The sequence below is a fragment of the Musa acuminata genome, chromosome BXJ3-3 (genome assembly GCF_036884655.1).
Source record: "Musa acuminata AAA Group cultivar baxijiao chromosome BXJ3-3, Cavendish_Baxijiao_AAA, whole genome shotgun sequence".
NCBI lineage: Eukaryota > Viridiplantae > Streptophyta > Magnoliopsida > Zingiberales > Musaceae > Musa > Musa acuminata.
The window spans coordinates 30,831,744-30,852,229 of NC_088351.1; the positions used below are offsets into that span (position 1 = coordinate 30,831,744).

Below are 20,486 nucleotides of genomic sequence, written 5' to 3' on the forward strand. Positions count from 1 at the left end.
TAAGGTGGCATGATGTTTTCTACTAAAAATAGGAACTGCAAGCTGTGTATCATAATGGTGGCCTCAGCACAAATTCAAAAGGTACAAGACAGAGTATTTTCGTACTTACTTCAAGGTATTATAAGACAAGCTCATTACATCAGTCCCTCTCTATTTCTCGAGTAAATGAAAAAAGGGACATGTATTAGCTACATAGAAGGTGAGAAAGATCAGGCTGCATGACCTCAGTCTCATTACACTCATTGCATTTTACCTCAGAGAAAGATAACAATAACTCGAGCAACTAGGACAGCCTTCTTCTATCTCAGTAGCAGAATGTTGAATATACAATAAATATCCAAAAATTGAAATAATAAAAAAGACATGAAGATCCTAGGCCACCAGAAAGATGGAAGAACAAAGGATCAATAGTACAATGCAGGATAAGCATGCAGTTAATTTGAAAGATATAATATGGAAAAGAAGAAATGTTCAATGTACTTGTTAGCATGGACTTAAATCTCATTGTATACCATGAAAGACTCAAGTAAATAAATAACACAATTAAATATCAACTATACCAGTTGAGATTCTATTAATTTTGGGGTGTTTTGGGCTGATAACTAATAGATTGCAGAGCAGAGACCCCTTAAACCAGTCTAAACCTTTTTAGAAATACATTTGTATAGCAAATCTTCAAATTCCTTTGAAGCCCAAGGATGTGAGCTTCATGAAAAGCAATCCCTTGACTCACTTGGAAACACTAGGACAAGAGCATCAGTAACAAAGTGCGAGAATGAACTCAAACAGCAGAAGAAGATCGAAGAAAGAAGAAGAGGTATACATTAACCTTCTTGTCATACTCTTTTTTTCCGTCTTATCTAGTTTGCTTTCCTGATTGATTCAATTCATATACCTTCTGGTACAACTATATTAGCAACCCCATGCTATGTACTACATACCAAGGTTCGCAATTTCGTACCATACCGGCGTATCGAGCTCAATTCGATATGGTACGATACGAACGTACTGAGCGGTACACTCTAGCATACCGCTTGGTGTGTATATACATAATATATATAATATTATATATATATATATATGTTAAAAAATAAAAAAAGAGCGACATCGTCTCATTTCTTCTCCCTGTGCCCCGCGTGGATAAGGAGAAGTCGCCAACGACGCCGAGGCCTCGTCGCCTCAAATGAGAAGGAGGCGACATCTCATTTACGGCATCCGGCGAGAGAGTGCGGCGATCGATCGGAATTATGGAGGGAGAGTGGTACCGGATCTCCAGGTTCTCCCTTTTCTTCTCCCTCTTTTTCTCCCTCTTCTTCCTTCTCCCTCAACTAATACCGCTCGGTAGCCAACGGTGATAGTCAAAATCGATCGTTACCGATCGATTTCGAGGGCGGAAATAGTCCCAATCGACGGTACCGCCCGGTAATAGGCAATCCGCGTACCAGTATGCTGGCAGACCGGTACGTACCGCCCGGTACGGGTGGAATCATTCAAAATTAAAATCCTTGCTACATACTGCTCCTTCATGGGTGAAGATGCAAGATAGCTAATAATACAAAAAAGAAACATAGAGTAAATTGGATCAATAGAGTAGGTCTTAAAACCACAAATAAAAGTAAGAGAATAAGAGTATGAGATTGTTCTAGAGAAGATTAAGAGTTATGTTCAATTTCAAAAGCATATCTCCATAGAACCTCAATTTGCTTATGACAACAATCCTCAAGATTTTCAATCTAGCACAAAGTTTGATTTTACGTGATTTAATTTGGGAAAGAAATGCAAATTTATAAGGATATGGTACACAAGATAGTTTAGTGTTAGTGAAAGAAAACTCCCAATTATTTGAACAAGCTCCAATATCACACTAAAATCTGGCCTTAAAACTTCTAATCAATCCTCAAAAGATGCATAACTCAAAACTGCATTCAAGTAGGCAACATTTTTATTTTCTATGACTCTTTGTAGCCAAAGTGAGAAAGAAAAAAGTTATATAAGGATGAAAAAGTAGAGAAAGAACAGAAAGAATACAAACTGAAGCTTCACTTTAATGAAAAGTTCCCTGAAAGTAGAACTTTATTTATACAATGGTACGATGAAGATGCGATTGAGCAATGAACAATATTACTGAAGATCATTCCAAACAAATTCTTTATTTAAACAGGGGTTACACACATGAATAGGCCCAAAAGTGGCAAATCTACAAATTCTTGAAGGACAAAGGAAATTGACAAGGCCATCATAGCATTGATTAGATTACACATAGAATGATGAAACAGAACTCTTGCATTATCTAAATGTTGTAAAAATCTCAATGTTGTAAAATCTCTAAAGAAACATTTCTTTTATGCTTATACTTTCATTAAAAATCCTAAATGCTAATAAAAAAAATGAACACAAAACTCCAAATTTACCTGCAGTAACTTGAGGAGTTGATGGACAACACAGGAACTTTCTTCAATGCAGATGTCATCTAACTTCCTATAGTTTAAAAGCAAATTGAGTTTATATTCATGAAAGACAAAATATACAGGATCATCAAAAAGAGAAAAAGAAAAGCACCACATATCCTGACCTCTCAGGTGATTCACTTTGTTTAACCGGGGATTGTGAACTAAAAATCAAAGCTAAAGACTTCAATACAGGAAGACTCCAGATAAGCAAGGAAACATTTCTAGGGGGGACCCTGCTTTCTAGAATCAGATTTCCATCTGTTTTAAACACAATGATATATCTCCGAAGTACTTTTCCCAATATTTTTAAAGCTCCCATGTTAAGCAATAATGCCTGAAAATTCAAAACAACTAGATCAGAATACTTTTTTCTTATAACTGCTAACAAAGTGAAACTGCAACTGAAGTCACCTTGGCATGGGGATGCTCCAACAAGCTAGCAATGAAATGAAGCAACTGATATACCTGAACAATAGATAAGGACAAATTGTTGGATGTCTTGATCAATTAAAATAAAATAAAATTGAAGTTTTACCTTAAAAATATCCATCTCTGATGGGGAGGTTTCATCGACATGATTATCTATCCAAGAAATCATTGGTTGCAAAAGGACAACTGCACATTCTGCTCTTTGAGTGGCAACGCGAATTATGAAAACCCGAAGCATATCTTGTACAACCATTAGGGCCTGTGGAAAACCAGCAATTAAACTATAAAAACTTATTTCAAGCCGGCAGAAAACTTGGAAAAGTAGTACAAGAAGGAAAAACATACAGAAAAGGCAAAATGCAGAGCAATTTGTGCAATTCGATCAAGTTGCGGTGTCAACTGAATAAGCAGCACCATTAGGTGTTCCGGCTTCAAGTACCAATTGACGTCTTTTTCTACTTGAGGACCTAATAATGTTCCAACACTTAATGTTCTAAGGGCACTCAATGGTGGCATTTCATTTTTCCACGACCAGATACCTTCATCAGGAAATAGATCACCCTTCACATGCAGATGGATTATATAAGTCAATGAATGTTAGATGACAAAAGGGGAATAATAAATTCATTGTTAGGTCAAACAGGTACAAAGGAAAAAAAAATCTAAAAATATGAGTCATATAAAGAAGCAGACCAAAAGGCAAAAGATACTGCAGGCATCCTTTGGACCCAAAGCTAGTGAAGACGTTGCCCGAACACTTTCAAGTACACATTGAAACAGACCAGGTGTCCAATCAAAGATTGGCCAGCATGCAAGTGCTGACGTAAGGAGATGACAAACAGCGCCAAAACCAAGGGTCGAGCTAGGATACGGAAAGGACAAATCTGCGGCACTTGCTGCTAGTTTCAGGCTGTAAAAGTAATGTTAAGGTTTAGAATGCCACAAGTTGCAATGGAAAAAACAATAAGACACAATGTTTACCTTATTTCTCGATGCAACTGCAAAAGGGCATTCAGTAACTTTTTGTTGCGATACTGCTCCTTAGCATCCTACAAACAAATAGATATTTTGTTTAGAAATAAATGAAACAAAAGAATTAAAATCAAATCCAAGAGCATTATAATAATTATTAGGAAAACATCTCCTGTTTCAAGCAGCATAACTGAACCAATATGAGTTCACAATGGGAAAAAAAATCTGATGCTGAGTTCATTAATGTATTCCAAAGCTTGAAATGAACGATAAAACACAAATCACAAATTATAATTAAAGTAACTTCCAGGCTTATCAAAGTTTTGGATTTAATCATCCAACTTCATATTGAAATTCAAGAGAGATGATGTCATAAGACAGTATAAAGCTCCCATGACAAGAAAGCTAGAAGGGTCTATGTGGTTTTCCCATAAGCATGTAAGTAACATCCAAGAGGCATCAACTAGTAATAAAATATGATTTGTCCAACAAACTTCATACTTGAGAAATTCAAATGATCTGGAAGCACCAAGACAGACCAGCTATCTGTAATTAATGCATCCTCATAATAAATTTGCACAAAGTAGACCAGATGAGACATTCATGATATAAAAGTGTGTCTAATAAAATGCCTGTGCCAATTGATGCATGCCTGGTCAAGCCCGCATGAAAAGAATGGACTGCTAGCAATCTCCTGCAACCTACAGTTACATGTATAGCCAATGCCTTAACTTGCCAAGCCCTGACATAATATTGGTTCACGTGTAAAATCAACTAATAGTGGGGGCATGTGATATGAGAATGACTTGACACAGCCTATGGCCAGCAAGAGCACAAAATCCACAATGGAAATTCTCATGTATAACCTATGAGTAACACACCACTCTATCATCTTACATCTAAGAAGGGATTTAGTTGAGGCGACATTAGCAAGCATGGATTCAGACACTAGTAAGTACACACCATATTGACCAATATATGCCGATCCAACCAAGGACCAGTATTGAACCATATAGCCTGGTACTGTTTGAAATTATGTTTTCAGGTGATACCAGACAATATGGATCAGTATACCACCTTGTACACTATAACCATACCAGTCAGTAGAGTATCAAAATTGGTATCAAATCAATATTTAAATCTTTGTTAGCAAGTTACAATTTTAGAAAGAAATGTTAATATCCAAGACATTCAAAAGATCAATAAATCACAAAAAGAACAGTAGTAAGGAGGTAAGGATAGTATGATGCTAAAAAAACTCAATATAGATTCTATTAATATCATCAATACTAAATAAAAATTTAAGATATTGATACAACATTATTAAGTATCTTGGATCAATTATTCAATAAGATGGAGAGATCAATGAAAATATTATTCGTAGAGTAAAAACAGGATGGTTAAAAATTAAAATGACGAGAGACATTAAGAATCTTATGTGATCATTGGATAATTTTAAGATTAAGAAGAAAATTTTATAAGACCATCGTAAAACTAACAATGCTTTATAGATCTGAATATTGGACAGTTAAGAAACAACATATATAAAAAGTTTGTATTACTGAGATGAGAATGTTGAAATGGATGTGAGGAGTTACTAGGAAAGATAGAAAAAGAAATATTATTATTCGTGAACAAGGATTGAAATTTCATGTCGTACCAGAATTTCGAAAAATGCTCGGTACGGTACTATATATAGTTATATACTATATACCAAGCGATATAATTTGCTATACCGCTCGGTATATATATATATATATATATATATATATATATATATATATATAAGAGGTAAATCGCTCGGTATACCTCTCTTCTCCCCACGCAAGGCGACATCACCTCTCTTTTCGGGCAACATCACAGAAAAAAATAAATTTGCGATGTCGCAGAAAAAAAAAATTGTGACGTCACAGAAAAAAAAAAGAAAATATTTGCGACGTCGTAGAAAAAAAAATTGCAACATCACCTCGGGCGATGTTGCATCTCTTCTCGGGCGACGTCGCAAAAAAAAAAAAAAATCACTAAGGCATCGCCTCTCTTCGCCCCGCGACACCGATACTCTTCTCTCAGCATGCAGATGAGAAGTCGCCGCAGACGAGGTGAGCGGCGCCGATCTCATGTTCTCTTTTTTTTTTTCTTGTTTCTTTCTTCCCCTTCTGCCTCTTCTTTAACCTTCTCCCTCTTTCTTCTCCCTCGGTTACCATCGACTCCCTCTTTCTTCTCCCTCGGTCACCGTCGACGATAACGGCCTCAATCGACGCTACTGCTCGGTAGCGGGCAGTCCGTGTACCGGTCTGCTGATGGACCGATACATACCGCCTGGTACGAGCGTTATCATTCGGTATTGCAAATCTCGGTTTCGATAGAGGATAAAATAAGAGAAAATTGTTTAAGATAGCATGAATATATGCTCAGGAGACCTCTGGATGCGATAGTCAAAAGAGGTGAAATGATCCATATTAATGGTACGATGAGATAGAAGAAGACTTAAAAATACTTTAATAGAAACTATAAATAAAGATTTTAGTACTTTGAACTTCACTAAGCATGTGATTTTTTATATATCTCAATGGCAACAAAAGATCCATGTAGTTGGGCTTAAATAGTTGGGACATGGTCTTGTTGTTGTTGTTATTGTATTACTCAAGGTTCACTGTACCGTACCGTACCGGCGTTTCGACCTGGGCTCGATACGGTACGGTACCGGTGTACCGGATGGTACATCAGGGCATACCGAGCAGTACGCCCTGGTGTACCGAATATTTTTTTATTTTTCATATTGTAGCACTGTAGCGGTACCGACGATTCACATACCGATAACTTGTCGGACTGGTACGTACCGCCCGACACAGACGGTACACTTCGGTACGACAGACCTTGGTATTACTAATTATAAGTTGAACAGATGAATGTGTTAACTAGCACTCAAAAACCCAAAAACAAAGCTATGAAAAACTTAAGAATACCAACAAAAGATAAAAATTCCAAGAGTTCAAAGAACACTAGCATGCCCATATGTCGTACGACACCCCATATTAAGATGGCAAATGGTGGTCCAACTTGTTATGTTGATAAATGCTCCTCATTAAGGATTTCAGTTTGCCAGCACAATTGTAGAGAAAAAGATGTGCCAAAATAATAAGGGACAACACAGATCTCCATGCTGGTACCATGCTAACACATGGAAATTAATTACTATGTTTATAAGAATTTCACTAAATGTAACATTGCATATTTAGCAAGACTATGAATGTATTAAAAATTATCTTACATAAAAGAACAAGTGACCTTCAAATTTGGAGAAAACTTATGACAAATTGACCAATGACAACATGTTGGAAGGAATTAGGAAGGACGCAATTTTGTAGCCTACTTGAAAAGAAGTCATAAATTTCAGTTTCCATTAAAGTATACCATAGCGTCAGAACAAGAAATAACGTGGGAGGAAAAACTTAATACACTAACTTGGATTGTGCAATTCATTGCAGTATGCAATTCAAGTCAGTTAAACATTCAAAAAAATAATCAAACAAAAAAGTCCATAAACCACAGCCAATGAAGACCTCCAACAAAGAAAATCAACATGGTTAAATTCCAAAGTATATGAAAACTCAATCTGTGAAGAAAAGCATCAATTACTTTATATTGGATACAAATTCAAGAAAGAAAGCTTCCTAGATCTTCCTACAAGTTGAGTCATGGAAGTATACATGACATGAACTTAGCACAATTACGTAGTTAGGTCCATCAGGAAAGTAATAAACACAACTTACTCGTAATTTCTCGAGAAGGTTTAACAGCAAGAGAAGGGAAGGAATCATCAGATCAATGAGGCTCTGTTCATGACTTCGTTTGCGAAGTAAATTAGTTGTAGAATTATATTCAGCTCCTTCATCAACAAGATAATCTGAAATTGAAATAAATATAATTCTAATAAACTAATTCATTTCATAAGTTTATTAGAATATAGATTATATTTGCCAAAGAAAACATCTTCGGCCCCCTAGCAAATCATATAAAAGCAAGTATGACAATAAATAAAAATTCTGGAAAACTAAAATATATAGAAAATAAATTAGTGCTACAAGTAACAAAATGTAACTAACTATACCTTAAATAGGCAATAATCAGCAACTATGTACTACATCAAACCTCAACTAAGATATGATAAAAAATGTCGCAACAGGGTGACAAGATATTCCTCTTCCAGCAAACTTCACAGGCTTTGAAGAATTGGGCTTCAGCACTAATCATTAAAAATGAATCTGAAATAGTGTTTTATCCAAATCCTAGATGAAGCCCAAACTTCTTGTTATCAATCATAACAGGGAAACGTAACAGAAGGGACACTTGCTTTACAATCAGAAATGCCGAAGCTTAAAATATAAACTAAGAGATTAAGATGAATTAAGCTAAAGACAGAAATCTCCTAGCAAGTAAAAAACCAAAGATACAAGCTAGTGAAGGATTGCTTTGCAAGTTACATACATAATTTTCCTCACCAAAACAATATTGATAGTTTTTCTCAATTTAAGTCAAAAAGAGTACAATTGTCTTACATCACGATCTTTTCCTTAAACAAATTCATTAGTAGTTGGTTTGAAGGTCAATGCTATAGCCATTTATCACACAGGACTAAAAATGATGTCCATGACAAGTTGAGTCAAATAGTTGGATGTTCTTCAAAAATACATGTAAAATATACCAAGAGAGATAAGCACACTGTTAACAAGTCAATAAAGACACTTCATAAGCTTATAAGCATAAATCCAACTTATGGTTAAAGCAAAAGATAAAAGACCTCACCATAACTATTTGACAGTCTCTCAAGCATGGATTTACAACTAACTAGAACCACATATACGAGAGTCACTGCTCCTTCTTCAAAAAGAGAAGCTGCTACAGCCTTCATCAACAAGAAGATGATAACGTGAAATAAATGTCACATGGTTACCGCAGAAAATAAAGCAAAGCAGAAATTAAATTCTTACTGAATCATCTGAAATAAACGCCAGAATACGAAATGTTGTCGTCAACTGAACCACAGAACTATTGCATAGAGTAACTCCATCAAAGTACTTATCCGAGACAAGCTTCCCGAGAAGATTATCCACAACCTGAGCATCGGAGTTGTTTGTCGAATCGCCAATGACATTCTCAACATCAATCGAGTCGGATACTAGCACACTTGATGAACTAAGATGAGCCTCCCTACCAGATGCTAAAACTGCCGCATATCGCAGAAGACCAATAGCCCCATTTCTGTGATATACAACACCAGCATCTATCCACTCTAGCAATCTCATGGGTGCATCCTTGCTATTGGTCCTTGGGGAAGCTAGGTGTAAAGCTTTGTGAAGTTCCACTGCATGTCCAATCCAAGAATTGAGGGATGATGCAGCAGAATCTGTGACCATGACTTCAAATATTTCTGCAGCTGAATGGAAGATGGCTAGACTTAACCGAGAAGTCCCTGAAGTTCAGAGTACCAACAGAATAAGTGCAGAGAAAAAACAAGAGTTAAATAGAGCTGAAACTAGTAAGGTATCCAACTCATCAGAAGCAACCAACAAAGAACATCAATACATGATCTATCATTCTTTTTACCAATTGGCTCTTTCTCTCTGTATGAACGTAGTGCATCCATCAAAACTGATATAACCTGTAACATCACAGTTATCAAAATGAAAGGGAAAAAACAATTTTTTAATTAAGGTATAAGGTGATAGGACAAATAATATGATGGTAAGGTACCTCTGGGAAATGTCCTAGAACCAACAATGCTTGACGACCAGACTCAGACCTGTATATTAGCTCTAAATTCAATACAAAATTCAAAATTTATATCCACAGAATAAGTCAATAATGTAGAACCTGGAAATGGCACAAAGCTCCCAAAGAATCCACAAAAGATCATCATACTGAGGACCAGTGTTAAGCAACCGATCAATAGCAATCCCCTATAAAGAAGTGTAACCATGGATGAGTGTCCCAGTACCACACACCATGACAAAAGAATCACAGCGTCCAAATATTCATTTTCATATGTTCCCTATGAATGGTGCTTTTTCACCTTAGACAAAAACTCAAAATAAAATAAACCTCAAACAAAATTAAAAAAAAGTTACACAGTTTCCAATTAGATAATAATTAAAATTAAAGTGATATTACTGCAGCTGAACATGGTTAGTGTGTCATCACATTGGTATACATGTGCAGATCCACGCAAAGATGCATTAATCAGAATGATATCAGGATGGCAAGTTGGCAACCTGCTTAATGTACTTATTCATCAACTAGCTATCTTTTAAACTAATGCATCTGGGGTAAAATAAATTATAGGTGCTATAAATAGTTTAATTTCTAGTTAAATCAGTTTTGCTTTGGTACAAAACTAACCACTTTAAGATGGAGCTCTATGATCATGGCAACTTCCTGTGGATGACAAATAAACCCTTTTGACAGAAAAACAGCTGCCTGTCTGAGAGTCATGCACTCTTTTTTTGTTGCTTCTTCAACATCTTGAAGAGAAAGAATCACAAGTTCGGTTGCTTCAGGATGGGTGAGTAAAAAACATAGACCTGGAAAACAAAGATGATTATTTTGATGACATCATGTTTATTGCCACGGTCAAAACATAGACGACCAAAAGAGGACCTGAACGATGAAAGAGGAGATTAAGAAGTATATATTCAACTGAATTTGCAATCTCCATAAAAATGACTGTCTTCTTGTCGTTTGCTGACTGCAATGTAGGAGATGATAAAAGAGCAGCTGACAAGGGGAAAAATCCTCTATCCTGTTACAACAAAACAATACATAGCTTAAAAAATTAGTTAGAACTTGGCTTTTTAAAATTCAAATATGCATTCAAAAGTTATTATATAAATATTCTGCAACCACATCACATTTCCCAACATGAATAGTTAACAAACTTCCATGACTTCTAGCCATCATTTTTTCATCTCTATATTTCCTACATCACCATCACCTTTGTGAATGGACTCTAAGTTGAAAAAAAATAAAAGTTAATTACCTCAAGAAGAGTTAACAAGCACATGTCAATATCCGATCTAGCAAAAGTACACTTAGATGTGGTTATGCAGTCGATAGTTGCTTTGTACGACAGTAATCCTTCTGATTGCTCCAAATTGGATAACCTTCGAGCAAAAGTGAGGGGCGACGGATCTTCAACAGGCTCGTACAGATTTATCAGTTTCTGGATGAGAATTCTTGTCAGCAAAAATGTGAAATTTACAAGAGTTCCATCTACAACATTATGATGTATAGATTTAAGTTGCAACACATCATGTGTATGATAGCTGGTCAATGGCATAGTAATTGTAGTGATACATTACACAACTGACATGTTGTGCCATGTAGGCTTATTATCCAACACAGGTTAATGCCATGCCATGTAGTTTGGCACATATGTGCTCATGCATGCCTGAATTGCATCTACTGCCGCAGGTATTCACTCACTGTACTCCTTGCGGCATGTGCAACAGTACACTAGTAACAAGCAATGCAACAGTGCATATAATGGTATAACAGAGGTGCAACTCGTGCATATACTAACCATAATTTGCTTGAGATGAGAACTGGCAGTGACAAGTGATTCAATTCCATCAGCAGCGATCGCAGAATGATCAGACAGATTAGCCAAGGAAGATAACACTGCAGCCTAAAACCACAAGAAAAAGGGAATAATTCTTTGAAGGTGTATAAATAGCACATGTCAGCAACAAAAAGTTGTACGCTAACCTCATATCTGGTAGCAATTTCATAGAAACGCAAACGGTGTAGTATATATGCTGCAAGTGCAGCAACATCATGCCGTTGCTTCCCTAGTAATAAGCTTAACAAAAAAGAATAGCCATCGCTGTTACCAACTGGAACATTCTCATCTCCACGTGGCCACCAGCCCAAAAATCCTTCACATCCAATGCCATGTCGAGTAGCACATTCAACAATGCCTAGTAACATTAATGTAATAGCAGGAGAATTCTCTTGACTTAATAACCAAACAATTTCCTCCATTCCACCATTATTGACAAAATGAAAGCAGCCCTCTCTCGAAGAGCAAAATAGAAGAGTCAAGCCCAATAGTAAAATCATGTGTTTGGTCTGACAAAAAGAAAATACATCATAACAGTGTAAGTTGATGATATTCAAAATCAAAAAGACTTGTCTAATCCAGAAATCATTTAAGCAAATGGATGTACCTGAGAAAATAACTGTAACTCAACATCTGATGTACTCTTGAAAATTTTGCATTTATTGAACATGTCAATTAGCAGTTCAGAAATAAGTGTTTCAGCTCTTTCAAAATCGGCTGAGGCTTCTGCTGACTGACTATCCACACTTTTGGAGTTACAAAGTTCAAGGGTTTCTTTTCTAGCCTGAACAAGAACATCATTTATTTTCTCCATATCCTTCTTGTGGTCAGTGACTCCAACCAGCATGTTTTGGTCCCAGTAAAATGTGTTGTTGCTACTGTCACTCCTCCCATATGACAGAACAGGTGATACAACAGTACTTACAATCTCAGAAAGTTGGTTCTCGAGATCAGTAACTTGGCAAAACTTAACAGCTAACAACAAAAATTGCTTCAGTTCAGGAGGAATGTCAAACATAGCAACTGGAAACCCTATGTATTTTAGAGAAGTCATTGACTCTTCAAACATCAACTTATTTGAACATAATGCTGGTGGAAGGTCTTCTGATTTTCCTTCTGATGGAGAATAAACAACATTTGCCAATGAATTGTCCAGATCAAATTCAATATTAAACTGTCCAAGATCTTCAGTAGTATTTCCATAAACAATAAGAGTAAGACTTCGATAGCTGCCCCTAAGAACTAAATGATTTGTAACTATAGCCTGCATCATGTGTATCAACAATACGCATAGTAAGGGATCCACTAAGAGAACCAAAAAATATTTGTAAATGACGTCAAACCGTGATATACAATTCTTGTAACAAAAACTAACAGTCTTCAACAATATCAAAAACTTCTCTCGTCAAGGAAAAAGAAAAAGGACAACATAGCAATACGAACCTCTCTTTTGTCATCTTAGATCTCTATGTGCATGAAAAAAAAGATGGCCACCAAAACTAGACTAGACTTATTAAAAATAATAGATTTAGTAGTAAGAGAATGAAGCAATGTAAAGCTGGAAGAGATCTGATCTAATTCTTCATCAGAATATTGTAACCCATTGGCCTACAAACAAGCCAATTTATTATAGTGAAGCTTTTCATTTATCATGGCCAGGAGGTCTTGGCCAGACAACAAAATAATATGTGCAAGCAATCATGTCATTTGAAGCACTGAAAGCCAAAAATGGAAAATTAAAAAAATCCCTCTTCCAAAAATTGTTCTTCTCCTACAATCAGCCTCTTCCCACCAACCTAACTAATGAAACAAGGGTGACAAGTCCAAGAACCAAAGTCCAGCATCAAGCCCAAAGTCCTCCAGCATCTAACCACTCCAGCTTCCTTTCTAACAATATTAGGTAGCAGCAAATCCACAAGTGGTGAACAAGAATAATAAAGCCCAAATGCAAAAGTTGAAAGCAAATGATTAATTATTTAGGCACTAGCTGTCTGAATCAAAACAAGTTGGAAATTATGGATTTGATTTAGCAACAAATATCAAACTTATCCTCTTCATCAGATACCTTGGACATCCTATTGGCAGTGATAATTGAGTGAAACAAAAGATTGATTCATTACAGACAGAATGATTCCAAAACAAAAACAAGAAGCCCTGAGATTGAGCCATCTTCTCTCCTATGTTCTGCAACATCTTCCCACCTCTCCAGCTAGGTTACCCAAGTAGCTAGGTCTGACACAGCAGGGGAAGCTAACATCCCCATTAAGCATCACTGATCTCCAAAGTCATTGACAGATGATGACCCCTTGGAATGCCCTTTTTGCATTTCTTTATCCTTCTTATCCTATCAAATTATAACCAACAAATTTCCTTAACCATATCAATACAATCCAAATGGAACTAATACCTGACAGAAATCAATGCGTAATTCCATGGTTGAATTATTCTTAAATTTAATAATATTACTTATTTATCATACCAGTACCAGTCAAATACAACTAATACCTGGCAGCAATCAATACTTGATTCCATGGTTGAATTATTCTTAAATTCAATTCCTTATTCTTAAATTTAATAATTATCAGATTGCTGTGAGTGGTTAATTCAGTCATGACTAGAGCATAAACTGAATAACAACTGAGTGGGTTGTTTACATCATAACAGACTCACTTTGCAAAGGCTCCAATAATCATTAGCCCTTATTTCAACTTAGCTACAAGCCTTTATCCACTCAATAACTTAAAACCAAGCTGTGGCTGGTTTCGAAATTTTAGTTGATTCACAACTGACTTAAAATCAGCCCAGCCTAATCAGTCATATCGAATTGGCAATAGATTAGCTTGTATCACCATGTTATGTATAATATTTGTTTGAATCAAGCTGAACCACAGTTTGCTGCCTAGTTTACAGTGTTGTTCACCATATACAAGTGGTCTTCGTCACAATCTTTGCTTGAATGGGTACATATAGCCAAGGTTTATAGTATCAATCCATACCACTCGATATGGGCAGTACGTACCAATCCGATAGGGGACCGGTACGCGGACCACCCTCTACCGGGCAGTACCATAACCTAATCCCGTATCAGGCAATATGGGGTCTGTACCGGGCAGTAACGATCGAAATCCGACCATTACCAATCAAGGGCTAAGATTGCCCTATTTCAAACGGTCAAATTGACCGTTTGAACCATAGGGAAGGGTTTTTAAACTCTTTCCTCCCCCCTCTTTCAACTCATATTACTCTCTCAATCTCTTCAACTCCCGCAAACTCATTTTCACTCATATCTAACAATTCAAATCATTTCTTTGTAAATAATTCAACACTAATGGAAGGACGATTCAGTTAACACCACAAAGCTACTCATTAAAGCTCGAAAAAGATGTCACTATTCTTTCCTAATTTAGATTATTTTTCGCTAAAATTATACTAAATTTATATTTATTTCTGACTTAAAAACCTAATTTAATTTTTTTTCTATTTTTAGGTAATTTTGGACCTATTTTTTATTTTTTTTAGCATATCGTCGATACGGCCAGCGTACCACCGTCAGTATGCCTCGGTACATACCGTACCATCGGTACAGATCGAAATTGCAAACCTTCCATATAGCCTGGATGAAAACTATGAGATTTCATCCATTATCTTTATTTTTTTCCCATTGAGTCCTAATTAATCTCCAAAGAAGATAGAATTAGCATCTAGTCAAGTAGTGCAGCAGAGTCTTATGGACTTCCTTAACTAAGTATAGTAGGACCTTATGATCAGATTTTTTTTGTCAGCAACCATGCATATAGATCATCATCCCTTATCTAGAAGTTACTAAAAAACAACAAGATTCAGTGTGGCTTTAAATGTGATATAGCTTAAGGAATGGTCAATTTTGTAACTCTGAACATGAGATGATAACTTGTTAGACACAATTTCCTTTATAGTAAAATAATACAGGAAGACCAGCAGCCATCCAATAAAATTATGGATCACCAAAAAAGATTAGAGGTTAAAATTAAACAAGTAAACATTTTTTTTTATCAAGAGGCAAGGTAATTATATAATCAAATAGATTATGAAAAATACAAAATGATGATAAACAACTACTTATGCTAACTATATTGGTTCAATACTATTTAACAATAAAAACAACCATATTGCATCAACATTGAGACAGATTGTTGGGTCAAACTAAGGTATAGAGGAGAAGATAGTCAGTTACCTCAACTTCTAAAACATTGGATGAAGAGTGTGAATAAAGGAAAGGCTGGCAAAGACGCCTAAATCTTGACTCTCCTTCACTGTGAACAAAAATCTCTAAAGCAAAAGAAGGAGGTGAGGTAGCCCTGCAAGAGAATTTTCCATAAGATTTCAATATTATGGACCTTCAAAATTTACTTTATTGGGAAAATATTAATATCAAAAGATGTGCTTTTGACTACTCGTAAGTCATAACCACAAAACATTATGGTGTTACTGCACTGTTTCACTTCACAAGATTAGCGCATGGGCACTCAACAATTAACAATAATATGGAACATCAGAAACCAAATATCTAGGAATGATCAACATTCTACCGAGGGTATACAGTTTCGAATGATACCGCCCGGTATGGGCAGTACATACCGGTCCGACAGGTTACCGGTACGCGGACCGCCCGTTACCGGGCGAAACACTTAAAAGCGCCCTGTATAGGATGATACGGGGTTATATCGGGCGGTAACGGTCGAAATTTCGACCGTTACCGCCTAGCACAGCTCGGGAATGGTCGAAATTTCGATCGTTACAACTCGAAAACGATCGAAATCGACCGCTACAACTTGGTAACAATGCTCCAACGATCAAATTGACCGTTGGAGCCCTTTCTCATATGTTTTTAAACCCTTTTTCTCCCCTATTTCACTCCATTTCATTCTCATACTCTCTTAAATTATCTCAAACTCTTTTTTTTCTCACATTTGTGCTCTCCTAAACTCTACAAAACAACGATTTGTGAATTGAATCAAAGCTAATTTCGGAAGATTAAGAGGAAGAACTTTCTAATCAAAAGATATGTATTCTCTTTCTTTAATTAAAGAGTAATTAAGATATTTAATGTTATGATTAATTCGAAATTAGATACTATTAAGTATCTAATAGGTGTACCACTCGGTACACCTAAATTAGGTGTACCTAAATTAAGTATCTAATTAGATACTATTGATTAATTCAGAATATTTTACACCTAAATTAGGTATATCACTCGGTACACCCTGGCGTACCACTCGGTACATGGCACCGTAACATACCGAGCCAAGCTCAAAACACCGGTACAGTACGATATTTCAATTCTTGATTCTACCAGCTGCCACTTTATTTAAGGAAAAGACAACATTAGACACTGTAGCATAATATGCTTGATCTAAAAACAAGAGAGAACCTATGGCTTCTAACTCACCCCATTAGACATGCTACATTAGTGTGTTGTCATACATCAAGTTCCATTAGTAAATCTTCCTAGCTAATAAAATAAATTTAACCAATACAAACTTGAAATGAGCAAATGAGCGAGCTTGCTGCACAAGCAAAGAGAACAAAAGAGAACATGAGAAGAGAAAAAACTAACCAATAAACACGAGTAACCGTGACCATATATTAAAAGACAATCTTACCTCCACAAATATTGAGACTAAGCTGGTTCAGTCTAGAACTAGCTACGTATGAAACACAGCTTAAAATCCAAAGCTGGGGTGAGAAACAAATCCTTAAGTAATAGAACAAGAGAAATGGTCACTAGGTGGAAATCCCAGAATCACACTTTCATGAAATGTAATCCTTAAGTATGGGAGGTCAAATGAGAGATACTATAATTTGTGGCCACCAAACATACATGCATACACAAAAAACATGATGCTAGAGTACCAAACAAAATCCAACAAATGAAGCACCAGACTAAGCAACCAATTTACCCACTATTGCATCAGTTGTGGTTTTTGTTTCCTCTCCGGGAACATTATTCATACTAAAATACAACTTCAACATGATCAACTCAATACAGTATTCATCAGAGACACCTTGCATGTATCTTATAACTATCACTATCACTTACTGAGATTACTTATACTTGATATGACACTAAAATATTTTATTATCTATTGCACATGAACCTACATATGCACCCATATACCACACATGCACTATAAAAATACTTTAAGTTCCTGCATAGCAAAGCAACTTTTTCGAACATTGATCAAGTTCCCATCCATGCTTCTTTAATCGCACTAAACCAACTCTGTCACTGCCTTGATTATTGAACCACTTCAAAATATGCTAAACCTAGATGAGGCATTCACAATAAATCAACATCTCAACAGAGCTATACAGCTTATTGCATATGACAAGTAATAAAGATAAGATACTAAAAATCTATATATGCTAGACCGATCACATTTTTAAAAGTAATGGTCCTCCATTAGGGAGGTTGCTGTTTGCAAAACCAGGGTGATACCACAAGGCTGGCATGGTCATGATTTCAAGAAAATTTGATTAGCATGTATTGGACAGTATTTACTGGTCCAGGGCTTGAATCAACAAGCAAACCAGGGATTATTCACTCTGTCAACCCGATTCAGTTCCTTTTTATAATATTTAAGGTCTTCAATTACTGTCCTTTGCATCACCAGCTGCCCACAAGCCATCGCCGATATTTTTGAATGAGATCAGATGAATCAAAATAATTTTCTTTATGCATGCAGCAAAATATACGTCAACAGAACTAGCAAATTTTTACCCAAGTAGTGGTACATTTGGTGCAGATGGAGATGCATTCTGCTCGAGAAACTCACAAGCAGTAATGATAACAGGTTCTGCAAAGAGGACCTGCATAAAGACAATTTAACATGTCATGAAACCTGATATTCAGTAAGTCAAAATTTCCAAGAGAATGAAAAGCAACAATGTTTTAGGTATTTAGATAACGAAAATCTACTGTATAAAGGAATGCATACGTGTTTCTCAAAGTACATGCAAATATCCCAACGTGTCTCAAGTAGTGCTGGAAAAATCTTTTCAATGTTAGGTTTACACCAAAAGTCTAAATTATAACAACGAGAATTTAATCAAACATCTTCCGAAGTCATGAATTGTTTCAACTATTTATCCATTTTTTGTACGATAAACACCTTCCCCGATGATTCAGAAATATTTATAAAAAAAAACAGTCACATTTTAGCCTTATTTGAATGCAGCAAAGACCTTCCTAAGGATTGGAAATACAAATACACAAAAGAGTAACATAAAGCAATTAGAGCCTCAAAAAGGTTGAAAGCTTTGAGATTAATTAGATATTGGACAAAAGCGTCACTTCGAACAACGTTCAGTATACTCATAAAGTTGAAACCGAAATCGACAAAAACCCAAAGTCTAGAGAGATGGCAAAAGGGAAAACAGAAAAGAGAGACACTAACCTCATCAACATATTCATCAAGTTGAGAATGAACGAACGATTGGGCAAATAGAACGCATGGCTCAGAACGCCCCATCTCCTCCACCTCTATCTCCTGCTCTTCTTCGCCCTATTCTTCTTTTCTTCTGGACTAGGTGGGCATTGCCGTCAGAAGGAAACAGGAGATTAGGAAGCAAATAAGAGGCTGTGAGAGGAGGCGTCGGCCGAGTCCCGGAGGTCGTACTGTTATTCGAAGGACTCGACCACGTCGGGATCGTCGGCGGTGGCAAGGGAACAGAAGGGCTACAGAGGAAACCGAGGGTGGAAGGGCGGAGTCAGGGACAAGCAGAGCTGTTCCTTTAACCCCAATCTCAATCCGAATCCGTATTCGGACCTGAATCCGAATGACTTGCGAGGGCGAGTGAGGTTCCTTGGCGTCTGTTTTCTTTGCCCCAACCCGACTCGGATCCGAATAGCATCGTTATTTTTCTTATACCGAGGGCCGACGCACATCCGGACCCGACCCGACCTGAGATGGCTTCCCAGGGCAAGTGGGCCTAGACTTTTTCGGATCCGGATTCAGAATCCGGTTGGCTTCCGCCAGCATGAAACGACGTCAAACTTCTAACAAGCCCGAGACAGGGGACAGGAGTCCTGCAGGCCGTCGGTGCTTGTGCTAATTCCTGCGCATATCTTAAAGCATGATGGATCCATATCATCCGTTGGATTTCAAGCGCACGAACAATAGGCGGGACGACTATGATTAGCTATCGTCACAAAGATTGCACAACTATTACTGACTGCTGTTGTCATTATTTCGTTTGACTTGTTGCTTTTACTCAATGATGATAGGGTGATCATTTGACTAGGGGATTAATCTTTGACTCTTTTTTTTTACTATTTTAAACTTTTAATTGGATTTTTTTTCATAAAGGATAAAGGATAAGTACTTTTGATATACTTTCTTTCAGCCTAGTTTAAATTAATTTAGTAGTGTCGATTTTGATCATCGACTTGAGATGATAAGTTTATCGAATCTAATTTAATTTTTTAAATTTAGAAAGAGTTTATTTTAGGATAAAATGAGATTTAGAAGATTGACGGTTAAGCTCAAATGAAGATGAAGCTTGATTAAAGAACATATCCGCCTAGGGAAGTTTTATCAAGCCATGAAATGAGATGACTTATTTGGATGTGAAATTATATCATATCTAATTTGATTAAGCTCTATGTGTTGAAGCTCAATTAACTATAAAGAATTAGAAACTCGACAACTATTATCTATATTTAGAAAGGTTAAAGGTTGCTTTAGATGTCTTTATATGAGATGGATGCATTAGGTATAGCTGATGCTTTGCTCATATTATCAAACATTGTGTTTATGTCTAGTGCACATTGCATCATATGTAGAAAGATGTTGTACCTAGTATAGTCATTTCAAGTACTTTGATACCTATGTCCTCCTAGGTAGATGCATCGTGTGTGTAAAGACATATCTTATCATGTCATGGTTCATTGTATATTTTAATGTTTATATTTTGAGAGAATGCATCTTTGAAAAACATATTATTTGCTTGGTTAAGATGCATCATGCACTTTGATG

The 20,486-nt window shown here is 36.4% G+C and overlaps 1 protein-coding gene across 1 annotated transcript in view; it reads right to left on the reverse strand.

Moving 5' to 3' along the window:
* Nucleotides 1–19,199, reverse strand: part of LOC135632841 (protein virilizer homolog) — a 28,590-nt gene extending 9,391 nt beyond the window's left edge. The window contains exons 1-22 of the mRNA XM_065141659.1: nt 18,906–19,199; nt 18,230–18,318; nt 15,683–15,806; nt 12,077–12,733; nt 11,616–11,978; nt 11,431–11,535; nt 10,888–11,070; nt 10,509–10,650; nt 10,251–10,432; nt 9,726–9,811; nt 9,606–9,654; nt 9,459–9,513; nt 8,843–9,324; nt 8,658–8,757; nt 7,625–7,758; nt 3,861–3,928; nt 3,573–3,789; nt 3,225–3,440; nt 2,986–3,138; nt 2,862–2,915; nt 2,573–2,784; nt 2,412–2,478 (exon numbers count right to left, since the gene is read on the reverse strand). Coding sequence (XP_064997731.1) covers nt 2,412–2,478; nt 2,573–2,784; nt 2,862–2,915; nt 2,986–3,138; nt 3,225–3,440; nt 3,573–3,789; nt 3,861–3,928; nt 7,625–7,758; nt 8,658–8,757; nt 8,843–9,324; nt 9,459–9,513; nt 9,606–9,654; nt 9,726–9,811; nt 10,251–10,432; nt 10,509–10,650; nt 10,888–11,070; nt 11,431–11,535; nt 11,616–11,978; nt 12,077–12,733; nt 15,683–15,806; nt 18,230–18,318; nt 18,906–18,980 — 3,813 coding nt within the window. The 5' untranslated portion in view covers nt 18,981–19,199. The remainder of the gene's footprint in view (nt 1–2,411; nt 2,479–2,572; nt 2,785–2,861; nt 2,916–2,985; nt 3,139–3,224; nt 3,441–3,572; nt 3,790–3,860; nt 3,929–7,624; nt 7,759–8,657; nt 8,758–8,842; nt 9,325–9,458; nt 9,514–9,605; nt 9,655–9,725; nt 9,812–10,250; nt 10,433–10,508; nt 10,651–10,887; nt 11,071–11,430; nt 11,536–11,615; nt 11,979–12,076; nt 12,734–15,682; nt 15,807–18,229; nt 18,319–18,905) is intronic.
* Nucleotides 19,200–20,486: the final 1,287 nt, after the last annotated feature.